At 44.8% G+C, this 19,972-nt stretch overlaps 1 protein-coding gene across 1 annotated transcript in view; it reads right to left on the bottom strand.

Annotated features, from left to right (window-relative positions):
• The window catches only part of CFAP299 (cilia and flagella associated protein 299), a 359,874-nt gene extending 344,566 nt beyond the window's left edge, over nucleotides 1-15,308 (bottom strand). Inside the window, exon 1 of the mRNA XM_075284109.1 lies at nucleotides 15,169-15,308. Within this exon, the coding sequence (XP_075140210.1) occupies nucleotides 15,169-15,279 (111 nt within the window). The 5' untranslated portion in view covers nucleotides 15,280-15,308. The remainder of the gene's footprint in view (nucleotides 1-15,168) is intronic.
• Nucleotides 15,309-19,972: the final 4,664 nt, after the last annotated feature.

The raw sequence follows: 19,972 nt of genomic DNA, 5'->3' as shown, positions 1-19,972 counted from the left end.
AACGTTTCAGATGTTGAATAGAGTGGTTGAGCAGCAGAGACCTTTGATGGAATACCAGCTACAAAACCCTAGGGTGCCACAAAGTCAGCTGCCTCAGTTTCACATCCATGAGTGGCCATGGATGAGAGACCTTTGTGACATCCTACGGGTCTTTGAGGAGTCCACAAGGAGGGTGAGCTCTGAGGATGCGATGGTGAGCCTTACAATCCCGCTCTTGTGTGTTCTGAGAGAATCCCTGATTGACATCAGGGATAACTCAGATCACACAGAGGAGTTAGGGATAGCATCCGATCCGTCACAGCTGGAGAGTAGGTCCACACATCTGTCCGCTTCACTGCGTTTAATGGAGGAGGAGGAGGAGGAGGAGGAGGAAGAAGAGTTGTCCGATGATGTGATGGTGATACAGGAGGCTTCCGGGCAACTTCGAATCGTCCCATTGTTGCAGCGCGGATGGGTAGACATGGAGGATGAGGAGGAAATGGAGATTGAACTTTCCGGTGGGGCCAGAGGAGTCATGCCAACTAACACTGTGGCAGACATGGCTGAGTTCATGTTGGGGTGCTTTACAACCGACAAGCGTATTGTCAAAATCATGGAGGACAACCAGTACTGGATCTTTGCTATCCTTGACCCCCGGTATAAAAACAACATCTCGTCTTTTATTCCGGTAGAGGGGAGGGCCAATCGCATCAATGCTTGCCACAGGCAATTGGTGCAGAATATGATGGAGATGTTTCCAGCATGTGACGTTGGCGGCAGGGAGGGCAGTTCCTCCAGTAGGCAACCAAGTTCTCACCGGTCCACACAAACGAGGGGCACACTGTCTAAGGTCTGGGACACCTTGATGGCACCCCCTCGCCAAAGTGCCGCCACGGAGGGTCCTAGTGTCACCAGGCGTGAGAAGTATAGGCGCATGTTGCGGGAATACCTTTCCGACCACAGCCCTGTCCTCTCCGACCCCTCTGCGCCCTACACGTATTGGGTGTCGAAGTTGGACCTGTGGCTTGAACTTGCCCTATATGCCTTGGAGGTGCTGTCCTGTCCTGCCGCCAGCGTCCTATCTGAGAGGGTGTTCAGTGCAGCCGGTGGCATCATCACTGACAAGCGCACCCGTCTGTCAGCTGAGAGTGCCGACCGGCTCACTTTGATAAAAATGAACCACCACTGGGTAGAGCCGTCATTTTTGTGCCCACCTGTGTAAAGCACCCCAACATGAAACTCCATGTCTGTACTCAACCTCTCCAATTCCTCCGCATCCTCATACTCATCCACCATAAGCGTTGCACAATTCTGCTAATACTAGGCTCCCTCCACCCTGATTTCCCCCAACTCTGCTGGTTAGAGGCTCCCTCCACCATGAATTTGCCCAAACTGGGCTGTTTAGAGGCTCCCTCCACCATGAATTGGTCCAAACTGGGGTGGTTAGAGGCTCCCTCCACCATGAATTGGTCCAAACTGGGGTGGTTAGAGGCTCCCTCCACCATTAATTGGTCCAAACTGGGCTGGTTAGAGGCTCCCTCCACAATTAATTGGTCCAAACTGGGCTAATTAGAGGCTCCCTCCACCATGAATTGGTCCAAACTGGGTTTTTTAGAGGCTCCCTCCACCATTAATTGGTCCAAACTGGGCTGGTTAGAGGCTCCCTCCACAATTAATTGGTCCAAACTGGGCTAATTAGAGGCTCCCTCCACCATGAATTGGTCCAAACTGGGTTTTTTAGAGGCTCCCTCCACCATTAATTGGTCCAAACTGGGCTGGTTAGAGGCTCCCTCCACAATTAATTGGTCCAAACTGGGCTAATTAGAGGCTCCCTCCACCATGAATTGGTCCAAACTGGGTTTTTTAGAGGCTCCCTCCACCATGAATTTGCCCAAACTGGGCTGTTTAGAGGCTCCCTCCACCATGAATTGGTCCAAACTGGGCTGGTTAGAGGCTCCCTCCACCATGAATTTCCCAAAACTTGGCTGTTTAGAGGCTCCCTCCACCATGAATTTGCCCAAACTGGGCTGTTTAGAGGCTCCCTCCACCATTAATTGGTCCAAACTGGGCTGGTTAGAGGCTCCCTCCACCATGAATTTGCCCAAACTGGGGTGGTTAGAGGCTCCCTCCACCATTAATTGGTCCAAACTGGGCTGGTTAGAGGCTCCCTCCACCATGAATTTCCCAAAACTTGGCTGTTTAGAGGCTCCCTCCACCATTAATTGGTCCAAACTGGGCTGGTTAGAGGCTCCCTCCACCATGAATTTGCCCAAACTGGGCTGTTTAGAGGCTCCCTCCACCATTAATTGGTCCAAACTGGGCTGGTTAGAGGCTCCCTCCACCATGAATTTGCCCAAACTGGGCTGTTTAGAGGCTCCCTCCACCATGAATTGGTCCAAACTGGGGTGGTTAGAGGCTCCCTCCACCATGAATTGGTCCAAACTGGGGTGGTTAGAGGCTCCCTCCACCATTAATTGGTCCAAACTGGGCTGGTTAGAGGCTCCCTCCACAATTAATTGGTCCAAACTGGGCTAATTAGAGGCTCCCTCCACCATGAATTGGTCCAAACTGGGTTTTTTAGAGGCTCCCTCCACCATTAATTGGTCCAAACTGGGCTGGTTAGAGGCTCCCTCCACAATTAATTGGTCCAAACTGGGCTAATTAGAGGCTCCCTCCACCATGAATTGGTCCAAACTGGGTTTTTTAGAGGCTCCCTCCACCATGAATTTGCCCAAACTGGGCTGTTTAGAGGCTCCCTCCACCATGAATTGGTCCAAACTGGGCTGGTTAGAGGCTCCCTCCACCATGAATTTCCCAAAACTTGGCTGTTTAGAGGCTCCCTCCACCATTAATTGGTCCAAACTGGGCTGGTTAGAGGCTCCCTCCACCATTAATTGGTCCAAACTGGGCTGGTTAGAGGCTCCCTCCACCATTAATTGGTCCAAACTGGGCTGGTTAGAGGCTCCCTCCACCATGAATTTCCCAAAACTTGGCTGTTTAGAGGCTCCCTCCACCATTAATTGGTCCAAACTGGGCTGGTTAGAGGCTCCCTCCACCATGAATTTGCCCAAACTGGGCTGTTTAGAGGCTCCCTCCACCATGAATTTGCCCAAACTGGGCTGTTTAGAGGCTCCCTCCACCATGAATTGGTCCAAACTGGGCTGGTTAGAGGCTCCCTCCACCATGAATTTCCCAAAACTTGGCTGTTTAGAGGCTCCCTCCACCATTAATTGGTCCAAACTGGGCTGGTTAGAGGCTCCCTCCACCATGAATTTGCCCAAACTGGGGTGGTTAGAGGCTCCCTCCACCATTAATTGGTCCAAACTGGGCTGGTTAGAGGCTCCCTCCACAATTAATTGGTCCAAACTGGGCTAATTAGAGGCTCCCTCCACCATGAATTGGTCCAAACTGGGTTTTTTAGAGGCTCCCTCCACCATGAATTTCCCAAAACTTGGCTGTTTAGAGGCTCCCTCCACCATGAATTGGTCCAAACTGGGCTGGTTAGAGGCTCCCTCCACCATGAATTTCCCAAAACTTGGCTGTTTAGAGGCTCCCTCCACCATTAATTGGTCCAAACTGGGCTGGTTAGAGGCTCCCTCCACCATGAATTTGCCCAAACTGGGCTGTTTAGAGGCTCCCTCCACCATGAATTGGTCCAAACTGGGCTGGTTAGAGGCTCCCTCCACCATGAATTTCCCAAAACTTGGCTGTTTAGAGGCTCCCTCCACCATTAATTGGTCCAAACTGGGCTGGTTAGAGGCTCCCTCCACCATGAATTGGTCCAAACTGGGGTGGTTAGAGGCTCCCTCCACCATTAATTGGTCCAAACTGGGCTGGTTAGAGGCTCCCTCCACCATTAATTGGTCCAAACTGGGCTGGTTAGAGGCTCCCTCCACCATTAATTGGTCCAAACTGGGCTGGTTAGAGGCTCCCTCCACCATGAATTTCCCAAAACTTGGCTGTTTAGAGGCTCCCTCCACCATTAATTGGTCCAAACTGGGCTGGTTAGAGGCTCCCTCCACCATGAATTTGCCCAAACTGGGCTGTTTAGAGGCTCCCTCCACCATGAATTTGCCCAAACTGGGCTGTTTAGAGGCTCCCTCCACCATGAATTGGTCCAAACTGGGCTGGTTAGAGGCTCCCTCCACCATGAATTTCCCAAAACTTGGCTGTTTAGAGGCTCCCTCCACCATTAATTGGTCCAAACTGGGCTGGTTAGAGGCTCCCTCCACCATGAATTTGCCCAAACTGGGGTGGTTAGAGGCTCCCTCCACCATTAATTGGTCCAAACTGGGCTGGTTAGAGGCTCCCTCCACAATTAATTGGTCCAAACTGGGCTAATTAGAGGCTCCCTCCACCATGAATTGGTCCAAACTGGGTTTTTTAGAGGCTCCCTCCACCATGAATTTCCCAAAACTTGGCTGTTTAGAGGCTCCCTCCACCATGAATTGGTCCAAACTGGGCTGGTTAGAGGCTCCCTCCACCATGAATTTCCCAAAACTTGGCTGTTTAGAGGCTCCCTCCACCATTAATTGGTCCAAACTGGGCTGGTTAGAGGCTCCCTCCACCATGAATTTGCCCAAACTGGGCTGTTTAGAGGCTCCCTCCACCATGAATTGGTCCAAACTGGGCTGGTTAGAGGCTCCCTCCACCATGAATTTCCCAAAACTTGGCTGTTTAGAGGCTCCCTCCACCATGAATTGGTCCAAACTGGGCTGGTTAGAGGCTCCCTCCACCATGAATTGGTCCAAACTGGGGTGGTTAGAGGCTCCCTCCACCATTAATTGGTCCAAACTGGGCTGGTTAGAGGCTCCCTCCACCATTAATTGGTCCAAACTGGGCTGGTTAGAGGCTCCCTCCACCATGAATTTGCCCAAACTGGGGTGGTTAGAGGCTCCCTCCACCATTAATTGGTCCAAACTGGGCTGGTTAGAGGCTCCCTCCACAATTAATTGGTCCAAACTGGGCTAATTAGAGGCTCCCTCCACCATGAATTGGTCCAAACTGGGTTTTTTAGAGGCTCCCTCCACCATGAATTTGCCCAAACTGGGCTGTTTAGAGGCTCCCTCCACCATGAATTGGTCCAAACTGGGCTGGTTAGAGGCTCCCTCCACCATGAATTTCCCAAAACTTGGCTGTTTAGAGGCTCCCTCCACCATTAATTGGTCCAAACTGGGCTGGTTAGAGGCTCCCTCCACCATTAATTGGTCCAAACTGGGCTGGTTAGAGGCTCCCTCCACCATTAATTGGTCCAAACTGGGCTGGTTAGAGGCTCCCTCCACCATTAATTGGTCCAAACTGGGCTGTTTAGAGGCTCCCTCCACCATTAATTGGTCCAAACTGGGCTGGTTAGAGGCTCCCTCCACCATGAATTTGCCCAAACTGGGCTGTTTAGAGGCTCCCTCCACCATGAATTGGTCCAAACTGGGCTGGTTAGAGGCTCCCTCCACCATGAATTTCCCAAAACTTGGCTGTTTAGAGGCTCCCTCCACCATTAATTGGTCCAAACTGGGCTGGTTAGAGGCTCCCTCCACCATGAATTGGTCCAAACTGGGGTTTTTAGAGGCTCCCTCCACCATGAATTGGTCCAAACTGGGGTTTTTAGAGTCTCCCTCCACCATGAATTGGTCCAAACTGGGGTTTTTAGAGTCTCCCTCCACCATGAATTGGTCCAAACTGGGGTTTTTAGAGGCTCCCTCCACCATGAATTTGCCCAAACTCTGCTGGTTAGAGGCTCAATCCACCCTGATTTTCAAAACAAATGTTGGTGCCAACCTCAACTTACTACAAGGGCCAAATTCACTGCTGGTGACAAGCTCTCCTCACTGCAAGTGCCAAATACACATGTTTCAAGGTGTTTTCCTACTGTCAGAGAGGTGGTATTGAGTGTGTAAAGTGTGTAGTTGTTAGGCTGTGATGTTGGGGTAATAGAGGGTCTTTGGTGTGTTAGATGCCCCCAGACATGCTTCCCCTGCTGTCCCAGTGTCATTCCAGAGGTGTTGGCATCATTTCCTGGGGTGTCATAGTGGACTTGGTGACCCTCCAGACACGGATTTGGGTTTCCCCCTTAACGAGTATCTGTTCCCCATAGACTATAATGGGGTTCGAAACCCGTTCGAACACACGAACATTGAGCGGCTGTTCGAATCGAATTTCGAACCTCGAACATTTTAGTGTTCGCTCATCTCTAGTCATGACGCTTCTTTTTTCCGCTAGACCACCATTGTGAGGGGGCGGATTATGACGTGGATTCCGTGCTATAATCCTCCCCCAATGTGCCCGTTTGAACGGGCCCAAAGTGACATGTACAGAGATGTCAACCTGGGAGAACTCTTTACAGGGTGATTCGTGAATGGCATTTCTGAACCAAAAGTAGGGAGTGGCCTTTATAAAAAGGCACAGCTAAATATACTCAGAGCCCATAGAACAATATTGGACCCCAGAATGTTACCATTAAATATAATAAACAATTATGCTATTTAGTGACCACATTAAATATTGTGTTAATTTTATTATGTAGTTTTTAACGGTTATGGTGATCTCAAATGCTGTGCATCTTTTCAGACAGGCCTATCACAATTTCTAATGTAAACCCTTCCGTACTATAATTAGAATCCCCAAAATGTAACCCTCCTCTGTCCCCGCTCCCACATTTCCCCACATGATATGATGTCTTTTCAGGCTAACTTTATATGTCCAAGCTCCATCCACATGTTAAAGGACACCACTAGTGACAGCTCATAAAGTCTTATGTTTGTGTAATGACAGTCACCTCTATTACAAAATTGTCTGAATACTGTATAAGCAATGCCGCCCCTGCTACCTCTTGTGTCACCCCCTCTACCTCATAGATTGTAAGCTCTTGCGAGCAGGACCCTCAGTCCCATTGTGTGAAATGACTTTCTTTGTTATATATCTGTCTGTATTTGAACCCTACAAATTGTACAGCGCTGCGGAATATGTTGGCGCTATATAAATGAAATTTTTTTATTATTATTATTATTATTATTATTATGTTTGTCTTACTTGCTATGTTTTGTGACTGTTATTTAATAAAGTATATACCGTATTTTCCGGACTATAAGGCGCACATAAAAACCTACGATTTCCTCAGAAATCGTAAGTGCGGCTTATAGTCCGGTGCGGCTTATATACGGATGGAAGCGGTGGCAAAGACTGCGTGCCGCTTCCATACATACATAAAAGGCACCGTAAGGGTGCATTCACACTACCGAACGCTGGCGTGTATCACAGCCGTACACGCCGGCGTTATAGCAGGGCTGCCGGACACTTCCTATTCATTTCTATGGGAGCCGGCATGCGAGCGCTCCCCATAGAAATGAATGGACAGACACTTCCCATTCATTTCTATGGGAGTCGGCATGCGAGCGCTCCCTATAGAAATGAATGGAAAAAAGCAGTCCATTCATTTCTATGGGGAGCGCTCGCATGCCTGCTCCCATAGAAATGAATAGGAAGTGTCCGGCAGCCCTGCTGTCACGCCGGCCTGAAACAGAACGTGAAACTTACCCAGCGGTGCAGGGCGGGCGGGCGGGCATTCAGGCCTCCTCTGCCTCCGATGTTCCGTCCTTCTCCTCCGGCGCTCGCTGATAATGGCCGGGGCACATGCGCAATATCATAATGCTTCTACTGCGCATGTGCCCTGGCCATTATCAGCTTGCGAGCGCCAGAGGAGGACGGAACATCGGAGGAAGAGGAGGCCTGAATGCCCGCCCACCCTGCACCGCTCGGTAAGTTTCACATTCTGTTTCAGGCTTTTATTTTAAAACGGGGGGGGGTAGTTTAATCTAACGTTTACGGTTGGGCTCTATCAGCATGATTTTGCTGATAGAGCCCCTCCTCGCCTGCCGAGCACTTCCAATAGAAGCGGCTGGCACGCGGGGGGTTAAGCGGCCGCTGGCAAAGTCTGCCTGCCGCCGCTTTCAATAAGATATAATGCGCACCGGACTGCGACTTATAGTCCGGTGCGCCTTATATATGAACCGAGACGGACTATAAGGCGCTCATGGGCAATGCGGTTTATAGTCCAGTGCGCCTTATAGTCCGTAAAATACGGTAATTAAAATTCCAAGAACATATTTTAAGCTTTATTCTACTTATTTTCTCATTAGATGAGTTGAACCCTGAGTCACACACAATGATACATGTAAAGCAACCACTCTACTGCTTCAGAAGGTTTTTCTTTTGGTAATAGTAAGTAAACAATACTGAAGAATGTCGAAAATCTTGCATTGACAATGAGTGAGGCAGCGTGACTGCCTCCCATACACCATCACTAGGGTAAGATGGTGGGTTCAAATCCCCAATAACACTCAATGAAAAAAATAATAGAACATTTTGGGGGAATCCCAAGAAACCTCAATGCAGTGAATATTAATGAGCCGGCAACCTGATCTGAACTCTCATTGTGTGACAGGCCGTAAAAGCTGGAAGACTCCTGGGTTTGCATGATCCCATAGCAGCACCCACAGAGGGAGGAGGATCTGCTTCCAAGGTCAGGAATGCCCTTTAAAATTTTCATCCTTCAGTGTTGTTACCAAGCATGAAATTGGGGAGCTAATTACCATTAACAACACATTAAGTATGAAGTAAAGAGGTCCAGAGCTCGGAAGGACAGTATCCAAATCTATTTTTTTGCAAGAGCAACCTAAACACTCAACTAGACACTCCCAGTGAGAAGACAGGAAAAAAGGGTGGGAATTAGTATGGCTGCTGTAATGAGATTAAGGAAATCCAGCTATTGGTACATAATTACAATTTTCGACCTATTCCATAATAGCATCCACAGCAACATACCAGAAATAAAAACCTATGGTGGGACAACAGACTGGAGCACTTTACTCCTAAAAGAGAGATCGAAAGTGTAACCAGTAGTGCTGGAAAAAAGCAGAAGGTGAAGATGCAATCGATGCTTTCCTTCTTTCCACCCAGGAGGTAGCCATAGCTCTTGTGGAATAGGTCTTGCTGGGGGGAAAGATACCTCAAATGTATAAGCTAAGACAATAGACTGATGAATCCACTTGGCTAATGTGTCTCTGCTTGATCTATCACCCTATTTTTGTCTACACATTTCATATAAAAACTGCAGCATTTCCTCCAATGCCTAATGTGCTCAATATATGAAATTAAATAAAAGATCACATGTAGACAATGCGACTTCCCAGTGGCAGTACCCTGCTTGAATCTTCGTGATCTCCGGCAGGCCATCTTCCACTTTGTTTTGTAATGGTAAGCATCATCACATCCCCACGTTGGTCATGTTGGAGGGCAGAGGGGTTGGAGGTCTATAGGTCCCTAATCTTCTCCACTATTACTGGGCTACCCACTTGCATTGTGTACTAAATGGGTGGAAATTGAGAAGCTGTGGCTTACCCATGGGCATCGTAATACACTTTTGTGGACCTGGTTTCCTCTACCACGTTTGCTTTTCACTCTTTGACTGATACGCTTTACTACCCTGTTTCCCCGAAAATAAGACAGCCCCCCCTTCACCTTCTGGATCACATACAACCGGCAGTCATGCCGGCGTAAGGAAGCATCAGCATGACTGCCGATTGTTCCCCGCTCCAGCCGCTGCATAAGACATCCCCCGAAAATAAGAAAGGTCATATATTTCGTTACATAATTTAATATAAGAAACTGTCTTATTTTCAGGGAAACAGGGTAGATCTATTTGGGTCACTTGCTCTAGACCAGGGGTGCTCACACTTTGTCAGCATGTGAGCTACTTTATTACATGACCAAGTCGAAAGATCTACTACCCACTTCTTGTGGGCGGGGCCGGGGCGGGCATGTGGGTGGGGTAGGGCGTGTCTGTGCGCGGGGGCGAGCATGGGGGCGGGGCCGTGCAGAGCGTGAGAGCAGGAGACAGCGGCGTTCTGTGGCCGCCCAGGGATCCCCGCTGTCTGCTTGTACACAGCGCAGGCTGAGAGTTATCTCTGAACACTGGCAGGCTGGGGCTGTGGCAGCCACGCCTGCCAGTGTCCGTAGATGACTCTCAGCCTGCGCTGTGAACAAGCAGCACCCCGACCCCCTCCATCCCTAAGAGCGTCCTGCAAGTGTCCAGAGTGCTTGTTCACAGCGCAGGCTGAGAGTCGACTCTCAGCCTGCACTGTGAACTAGCAGACACCGGGGATCCCTGGCTGCATCCCGCGATCGACCCATACGTCCATTGCGATCAACCGGTAGATCGCGATCGACATATTGGGCACCCCTGCTCTAGACTGTTCCTCTTGCAACCCGAAATTCCTCTATGATTTCTTTCTTGTATAACCCACTTCTCCCAGCGGGACTTTGTCTTCCATGGTTCATCCCTGGTTTAGGGCAGGCCTTTTCCGCTTAGGTGATATAGTTGATCTCCAGGCGCTGGAAGTCTGGCCCTTTGACTATCTTTAGGTGGAGTTGAACATTCTCTGGACTGAATGGTTTCACTGCCACCAAATCACACAATTCATGTCCACCCTGTTCGATTCCTGAAGGTTCCACCCCTACCATATTTGAGAGATTATGCAAGACGGGCACATCCAACTTCTTTCTTGTCCAGAGTGAACATCCCCCCCCCAGAACAAAGATATACGCCTAGATGGGAGGAAGCCCTGGGCCGTTCGATTTCCCTCGTTTAATGGCAAATTATTTGGTTGTGTGCTGCTAAATCCTCGTCTTGTGTGACATTCTGGGACACGCAGTACAAGTTTCTCATGCTTTGGTATCATATACCAGCTTTTCTTCACTTCCTGAATCTCACAATTCCCCAAGTGTGTTGAATATTTCTGTCTGTGGTGGGTATGCTCTATAATATATTTTGGACCTACCCCTTGACATGTGACTTTTGGAGGAAGGGAAACGCTGATGGATTATTTATACACCTTCTAGACAGATCGGCAAGAAGTCTGCCCAGTTCTCTGCACAGCAACCAAAACTCTAATGTATCTACTATCTGTGTTTTGACATGGAAAACTATCGCTCCCCCATGGGACACTGACGTTCTTTCTAGGGTCAAGGATGTCTCTAACCTTGACAGTCTCCCTCAACAATACTGTACCTGCTTTAGAAGATATCTGTACCCCGTGCAACACCCACTGCATACTGAAAAATCTGTGATCTTTCTGCATCTGATTCCCCCCCCCCCCCCCATATCGCTCGCTCCCTTTTTTTTCTTCACATTGTCTTCCTCTTGTGTCTATCTTTAGTCTGATTGCCATGTTGCAGTTTTCCTATTATTGGTCGATTGCTTTGTACACTTGTATTTATCAGATAATGCTCTCAACTTTTTCTTCATTGTTTTGATATGGTGAAAAATATATTTCAATAAAAATTATAGTTTAAAAACCAAACCAGCACATACGCCCCTTTATAAAGGATATAATTCACTGATGAGCAGGTAGTTGCGCGCTCATATCTACATTTACATGGATCAGTTATTGGGAATGGGCATTTCTAGGAAATCATGTTACACACTATCAGGGTCGGACTGGGGTGCCTAGGGCCCACCAGTGGGATTATTTCCAGGGGCCCACCCTACTGCCATATTAAATATCGCCCGTCCAGTTTTTGCCATTATGCACGTTTAAAGTGCATTTTCACACACAATACAGGAAGCCCAGAACCCGTCCCAGGCTTGATTGGCAGATAAGCTTTCAAACACAACGCAAACACCCCTTAGGGTGCATTCACACGGTGGAAAATGGCTGAATTTGGTGTGGAATCCGTGACAGATTCAGCGCTGAAAAAAAAGCCTCCCATTGACTTCAATGGGTTCCTTTTTCTGCAAAGCAACCCATTGAAGTCAATGGGAGGCTTTTTTTAGCGCTGAATCTAATGCAGATTCCACACCAAATTCACCGGTATTTTCCTCTGTGTGAATGCACTCTAACAATAACAACACAATGACAAGAGACCGGGAGCAGGTAATCATAAGCAGACAGGCCTCCTGCACTGTACAACGCGGCAAGAGAATGGTGCAGGAGTTCGAACGGGTGAGGACGTAACATGAGTATAATTTTTCTTTATAAGGGGTCATTCACATGGAGTAACGCCTCATGTGTATCAGAGGCGTACACGCCGGCGTTACGGCAGGGCATTCACTTCAATGGGAGCGCTCGTAGCACCGCCGTTACAGCGGCGTTATGAGTGCTCCCATTGAAGTGAATGGGAAGTGCTCAGCAGCCCTGCTGTAACGCCGGCGTGTACGCCTCTGATACACGCAAGGCGTTACTCCATGTGAATGGCCCCTTATGCTGTGTTTTTTTTCTCTTTCAGGTTACGATAATCCATTGGATTATGTTGGATTCCATCGATGATCATCATTTTTGTTTTATTATTTTTTAAATTCTTTAATAAAACGTTCAACGATTTGTCTATTTCAATAAAAACACATTTCTTTCACGTCTTGAGTTTTTATAAATACTTTCTTACCCCTTAGTAATGGTGACTGATAGACGGCATCCATTACTAAGGTGTGGCTTAGCATTAGTGGTGAATATTCTAGCATTAACCCTCCAATTATTACCCCGCTACCTAATGCTGAGGAGAATTGGTTATCATCCAATACCCGGCTGTTTAATAGAGACTGCTGAGGATTGGGGCAGTCACAGGCTGGAATTATTAGGGTCAGTGCACACTGAATTTTTTGGTGCTTATTGTGACGCTAAATCCGCCTCAAAATCAGCCTCCAAAAAAAGCCTCCCAATAGAACTCAAAATAAGCACCAAAAAACTCAGTGTGCACTGACCCTTAGGCTGGAAAAGGCCGAAAACAACAGGCTGGTATTATGGCTGAGAAGGGCCAAAAACCATGCCATTTCCACCCTTGTAATGTCAGGATACTGCTTGTTGTATCTGACTGGCTCATAAATATTGGGGGGACCCTATGTTGCTTTATAATTAGAAAAAAAATGACATAGGGTCCCCCCCAATTTTTAATAACCAGCCAGATATAACAAGCAGCAGCAGCCTGACATTACAAGGGTGGCAAGAGCCATGGTTTTTGGCCCTTCCCAGCCTTATAATACCAGCCTGCGACCACCCCAATCCCCAGCAGTCTCTTTAGACAGCTGGGTATTGGACGATACCCAGCTCTTCCCGGCACCCCTGATGGTGTTGGGTACCGGGGTAATAATTGGAGGGTTAGTGCTAGACTATTCACCAGCTAACACTAAGCCACACCTTAGTAATGGATGCTGTCTATCAGACAGTCGCCATTACTAAGGGGGTAAGAAATATTTTTTAAAAAAATAAATCAAGAGACATGAGAGAAATTTTTTTTACTGAAATAAAAACTCCCTCAGACAACCCTCGTTGACCATTTTATTAAAAAAAAAAAAAAAAAAAAAAAAGATGATCATCGATGGAGTCCAACGAATCCGATGTAATCCAATCGATCCATCACAACCTGAAAGATAAAAAAAACCTGTATGACGGAGAGATTGCCGCTGTTGTGAATGTAACATAAGGCTATGGCTACACTACTACTTCCGTCATGCAACCAAAGATCACAGTGTCACTTTGGGACTCTTTCACATTAGTGAATGGAGTCGCATTGGGTCCCTCAGGTTGCAATGTGACTCCATTCACTAACATAAGGGAAAGAATCACAGGGCGACACATCTTTGGTTGTATGACAGAAGTTATAGTGCAGCCATAGCCTAATGCTAGGTTCACAACAGCGGCAAGCTCTCCGTCATACAGGTCCGCCATGGGACCAGAATGATGGAGAGGTGGGCTGCCAAAATGGCAGTTACACCCAGACAGTGGCAGACCTCATTAACATAATGAGGTCTGCCAGGTGTCAGCCATTTTCAAAGTGAAAGGCATATACCCAAGTCCTCAGTGATTTCTGAAACTTGGGTATTGTTATGCTGGAGCCCTAGAAAAGGACACCAGCATAACAATAGTGTGGGACATTATCTATAGGGTGGGTGGACTACAACTCCCAGCAGCTCCAGATGCCCTGGAACTGTTGAGAGTTGTAGTCCACCCACCCTATAGATAATGTCCCACTCTATTGTTATGCTGGTGTCCTTTTCTAGGGCTCCAGCATAACAATACAGTGAGACATTACCTATGGGGTGGGTGCACTACAACTCCCAGCAGCTCCAGGACATCTGGAGCTGCTGGGAGTTGTAGTAATTGAAAGATTTGGGGGGCAAAATAGGGGACAATAAAAGCAGTTTTTTTTTTATTTGTAAAATTCCCACTTACCTTGTCGCTGTCTGCAGGTCTGGCCTCCGCTTCTTCAATCCAGCCGCCGCGCTCTGCTCTGACGCATCAGGAAAAGAGCTGCGGCTGGATTGGCCAATTCGTTTCCAGGATACATGGGGGCGGGCCCAACTGCAGACGTTCTCCCGCCCCCCGCAGCGCTACGCCGGCAGCCGTAGCTCTGCGTAGGTAGGTGACAGGACACCTAAGCCTCCACTTGAGCAGGGGCCCGAATTGCAATGTCAGGGCCCCGATCGGTCCCCTAACCATCCCGATCGGCCCTTGATCATGCAGATCGGGCCCCTGCCTATACTTTATTAAAAATAAAAAGATCAAAAATATAGTCGGGGCCTGGGGCCCACCGGGGGATCCCCCGGTGCTCCGGCAGGCCAGTCCGACCCTGCACACTATGTATAGTCGTAGGTGAACAGGATGGCTTTGGAGACTATTTTGATTGGTGAGAGGAAGTGAGTCCTAATTTTTTTGTCTGTTTTAACTTTATTTCTAATATATATATATATATATATATATATATATATATATATATATATATGCTTTTATGCAATATGGCACACAAGAGAACCTGATAAAATTCAGGTCATTTACAAACACCAAATTATCAAAGAAATATATATAAAAGAAATACCTACAGAAATAGAAAGAAGCTACAATCAGCAATGTGATATATATACAGTACATATACAGTATACAGTATACATATACAGTATATATATATATATATATATATATATATATATATACAGTATGTGTATATACACATATATATATATATATATATATATATATATATATATATATATATATATATATATATATATATAATGCCCTGTCAATGAGCTCTCCATCACCAGTATACATCACTCAGACGGATGATGGGTACATAGCTAGCAGGCAGTACCTCACATTACACTCTTTGCTGTAATACACAGGTGACCGGGCTGTGAATAGTTACCTCGAGATAGAAGAGGTCTAGTGAGGTGATCTGCGAGTCTAGAAAGTCCTCATATGTGCTGAACTGAGTTATGATCCCGTCCATGGCAGCGCCGGCTTCCTCCTCCTCCATCTTTCTATCTCCAAGTTGACAGCGTCCTTAGCAACGAGGGCAGACTGGGCATAGGTCACAGGGCTCTAGGGGGCGTGTAGAGTTTGTGACGTAACAAATAAGCGCCCAATCACGTATTGGACAGATATGATCCCTCCCACTTGTGACAATTTTCCCGATATTATATTGATATAGAGAGGAATGAGCGCGCCCTAGTTAATAGTATGGCTAATATGGCTATAGCTATGCCAAGTGCTATGTGAGGTAGTTACCTGTTATCTATCAATGTATCTATTATCTAGCATGTATGGACGAGTGAAGTGAAAGGTCACGTGGGCGAGTGAAGCCCCCAGCCCAGCTTTTATTATCCTTTTGGAGATCTCTCTATTTTATTTGGTCTATTATGGCTACTCACCTTCTTACAGCTACTGCTGCGGTCTATTATCTGCCCTCTGTCTATCTACAGGAACTATCTGTCAACTTTTACCTAGTTCATAACTAGCTATTAGTATTTTATTTCTATTATTTATTTCTTTGCATATTATCTAGCTATCTCAGTAGCTAGATATACCATTGCTGCAGCCTGCTATACAGCTGTGCTGGGACCCAGTAGGTCAGGGGTCCGGTCACCTCAACCACTGCAGGTAAATCTATTATCTATCTATCTATCTATCTATCTATCTATCTATCTATCTCCTATCTATCTAGCTACCATCTATCTATCTATCTATCTATCTATCTATCTATCTATCTATCTATCTCCTATCTATCTAGCTACCATCTATCTATCTATCTATCTACCTATCTATCTATCTATTATCTAGCTACCTCCTATCTATCTATCTATCTATCTATCTATCTATCTATCTATCTCCTATCTATCTCCTATCATCTATCTATCTATCTATCTATCTCCTATCATCTATCTATCTATCTATCTCCTATCTATCTCCTATCTATCTATCTATCTATCTATCTATCTATCTATCTCCTATCTATCTATCTATCTATCTATCTATCTATCTATCTCCTATCTATCTATCTACCTCCTATCTATCTATCTATCTATCTATCTATCTACCTCCTATCTATCTATCTATCTATCTATCTATCTACCTCCTACCTATCTATCTCCTATCTATCTATCGCCTATCTATCTATCTATCTATCTATCTATCTATCTATCTATCTATCTATCATCTATCTATCTCCTATCTATCTATCTATCTACCATCTATCTATCTATCTATCTATCTATCTATCTATCTCTTATCTATCTATCTATCTATCTATCTATCTATCTATCTCTTATCTATCTATCTACCTCCTATCTATCTATCTATCTATCTATCTATCTCCTATCTATCTATCTATCTATCTATCTATCTCCTATCTATCTATCTATCTACCTACCTACCTCCTATCTATCTATCTATCTATCTATCTATCTATCTATCTATCTCCTATCTATCTATCTATCTATCTATCTATCATCTATCTATCTATCTATCATCTATCTATCTCCTATCTATCTATCTATCTATCTATCTATCTATCTATCTATCTATCTATCTCCTATCTATCTATCTATCTATCTATCTATCTATCATCTATCTATCTATCTATCTATCATCTATCTCCTATCTATCTATCTATCTATCTATCTATCTATCTATCATCTATCTATCTTCTATCTATCTCCTATCTATCTATCTATCTATCTACCTATCTATCTATCTATCTATCTCCTATCTATCTATCTATCTATCTATCTATCTCCTATCTATCTATCTATCTATCTATCTACCTCCTATCTATCTATCTATCTATCTATCTATCTATCTATCTCTTATCTATCTATCTATCTATCTATCATCTATCTATCTCCTATCTATCTATCTATCTATCTATCTCCTATCTATCTATCTATCTATCTATCTCCTATCTATCTATCTATCTATCTATCTATCTATCTATCTACTATCTATCTATCTATCTATCTATCTATCTCCTATCTATCTATCTATCTATCGATCTCCTATCTATCTATCTACCTCCTATCTATCTAGCTATCTATCTATCTCCTATCTATCTATCTATCTCCTATCTATCTATCTATCTATCTACCTCCTATCTATCTATCTATCTACCTCCTATCTATCTATCTCCTATCTATCTATCTATCTATCTATCTATCTATCTATCTATCTATCTATCATCTATCTCCTATCTATCTATCTATCTATCTATCTATCTATCTATCTATCTATCATCTATCTATCTTCTATCTATCTATCTATCTATCTCCTATCTATCTATCTATCTATCTATCTATCTATCTCCTATCTATCTATCTATCTATCTATCTCCTATCTATCTATCTATCTATCTATCTATCTATCTATCTATCTACCTCCTATCTATCTATCTATCTATCTATCTATCTATCTCTTATCTATCTATCTATCTATCTATCTATCATCTATCTATCTCCTATCTATCTATCTATCTCCTATCTATCTATCTATCTATCTACCTATCTATCTATCTATCTTCTATCTATCTATCTATCTCCTATCTATCTATCTATCTATCTATCTATCTATCTATCTATCTATCTCCTATCTATCTATCTATCTACTATCTATCTATCTATCTATCTATCTCCTATCTATCTATCTACTATCTATCTATCTATCTATCTATCTCCTATCTATCTATCTATCTATCTATCTATCTATCTATCTATCTATCGATCTCCTATCTATCTATCTACCTCCTATCTATCTAGCTATCTATCTATCTCCTATCTATCTATCTATCTATCTCCTATCTATCTATCTATCTATCTATCTATCTATCTATCTATCTACCTCCTATCTATCTATCTATCTATCTATCTATCTACCTCCTATCTATCTATCTCCTATCTATCTATCTATCTATCTATCTATCTATCTATCTATCTATCTCCTATCTATCTATCTATCATCTATCTATCTATCTATCTCCTATCTATCTATCTATCTATCTATCTATCTCCTATCTGTCCATTCCTCTAGCCATCTAAAAATGGAAAGTCCGCAATAATGTGATTTAAAGATAAGGGTTAGTGCAAGCCTCAGGAATCTGGGGAGAAACCTTCTGTAGATATACTAAAAAAAGACAAAAATTACTAAAAAAGTAAAAAATAGCCAGCACTTCGGCAGGTTCAGGCTGGCCTGGGATCCCAGTTTCCTGGGATTCTGTCCCTGAATCCACTTGAAAAATGCGGAGAGAAAAATCCTTCTTGGCATTTTTCAGACGGAGACCGGACAGAAAACCAGTGGACCGCATTATAGACTATGGGGTCTGCGGGTTTCCATGGGTAATCACTTTCTAAACAGATTGGCTTTCCATATTTCGAGTCCCCAAGCAGACTGGAGGAATGGAATCCCAAGCACCGGAGTGAACCTACAAAGTACAAAATAAGTGCATTTTATTTACATTTCAGTCCTGACCTTTCTGAAATCTTTTTATCTAAAACATAGCACACCCAGATAGAAATGTCGGATTCCTGCAACACTTACCACTGTGTCTCAAGCAGATATGTAAATTATTACAGGTGTGATCTGAATAGACACTGGTTCTTGTCACAAGAGGGTTCTTTTTCTACTGCCCTATAGGAAAAGCTTAAAAGCTACTTTTAGTAGTATATAGCTAGGATATAGAGATTGCTGACTGAGACATGCTTCAGACAGTGCCCTGTGCAGAATCCGCTTGTAATGTCCTTCACCCATCATAAGAAAAAGCTCTTAATAAGTCTTGTAGAGTGAAGGACTTGGTTCCCATTTGTTGCTTATTGGCTCTTTGGCTAAGGCCCCACATTGCGGAAGTGCAGCTTTTTACGTTGCAGATTTTGCTGTGGTTTTTTGAGCCAAAGCCAAGAATGGGTACAAAAGGAATGGGAAACATATAGGAAGTTCTTATACTTGTACCTTCTGCTCAATCCACCCCTGGCTTTGGCTCGAAAAACTACAGCAAAATCTTCAACAAAAAAAACTGCTTTTCCGCAACGTGGGGCCTCAGCCTTTTAAGCCACCCACACAAGGCTGAAATGCATCCAGATTTGCTTTAAATCCTATTCAGTCCTCAGGTCTAATGAGCCGTGTTTACTGCATGATAGTATCTATCATGTATCTAGTATCTATCTATGATGTTTTACAGAGTTGCTTCATTCCCTTTTTTTGGAAGTCATATCCTGAGTTGTTTGAAGGGACTTAAAGAGGACCTTTCACTGGCAATGTTATATACCGCTGGAAAGCTGTGCATTGCCAGCTTTGACGGTGTGAGCCCGGGTGGTGGAGATATTGTTGCAGCTAGTTTCAGCACCAATATCCCTTCACTATCCGAAGGGCAGGCCTTACCATTCAGTGATAGTCCTAGGCCATAAAGTCTGCTCTTCTGACAGCAGAGAGATATCAGTGCCGAAACTACCTGCACCAATATCTCCTGCACCTGGGAGCACATCGGGAAAGCTGACTGTGCTGAATTCAAAGGAATCCAGAGAACATGAAAGTCTTTAAGCACTCGTGATCCATCTGATTCCTTGTGGCATATAGTGAGGAAAGTTCAACTATGGCACAGATTTTCTTGTGTAAAGTATAGCAAGTTTAAAATGGAAGCATAGTTGAATATTCAATTGAGACAAAAGTTTGACACAAGGGCAATGGAG

This window comes from Leptodactylus fuscus, chromosome 1 (assembly GCF_031893055.1).
Source record: "Leptodactylus fuscus isolate aLepFus1 chromosome 1, aLepFus1.hap2, whole genome shotgun sequence".
NCBI lineage: Eukaryota > Metazoa > Chordata > Amphibia > Anura > Leptodactylidae > Leptodactylus > Leptodactylus fuscus.
Note: the sequence above shows the minus strand (reverse complement) of the source record. Positions and strands in the feature narration are given on the sequence as shown.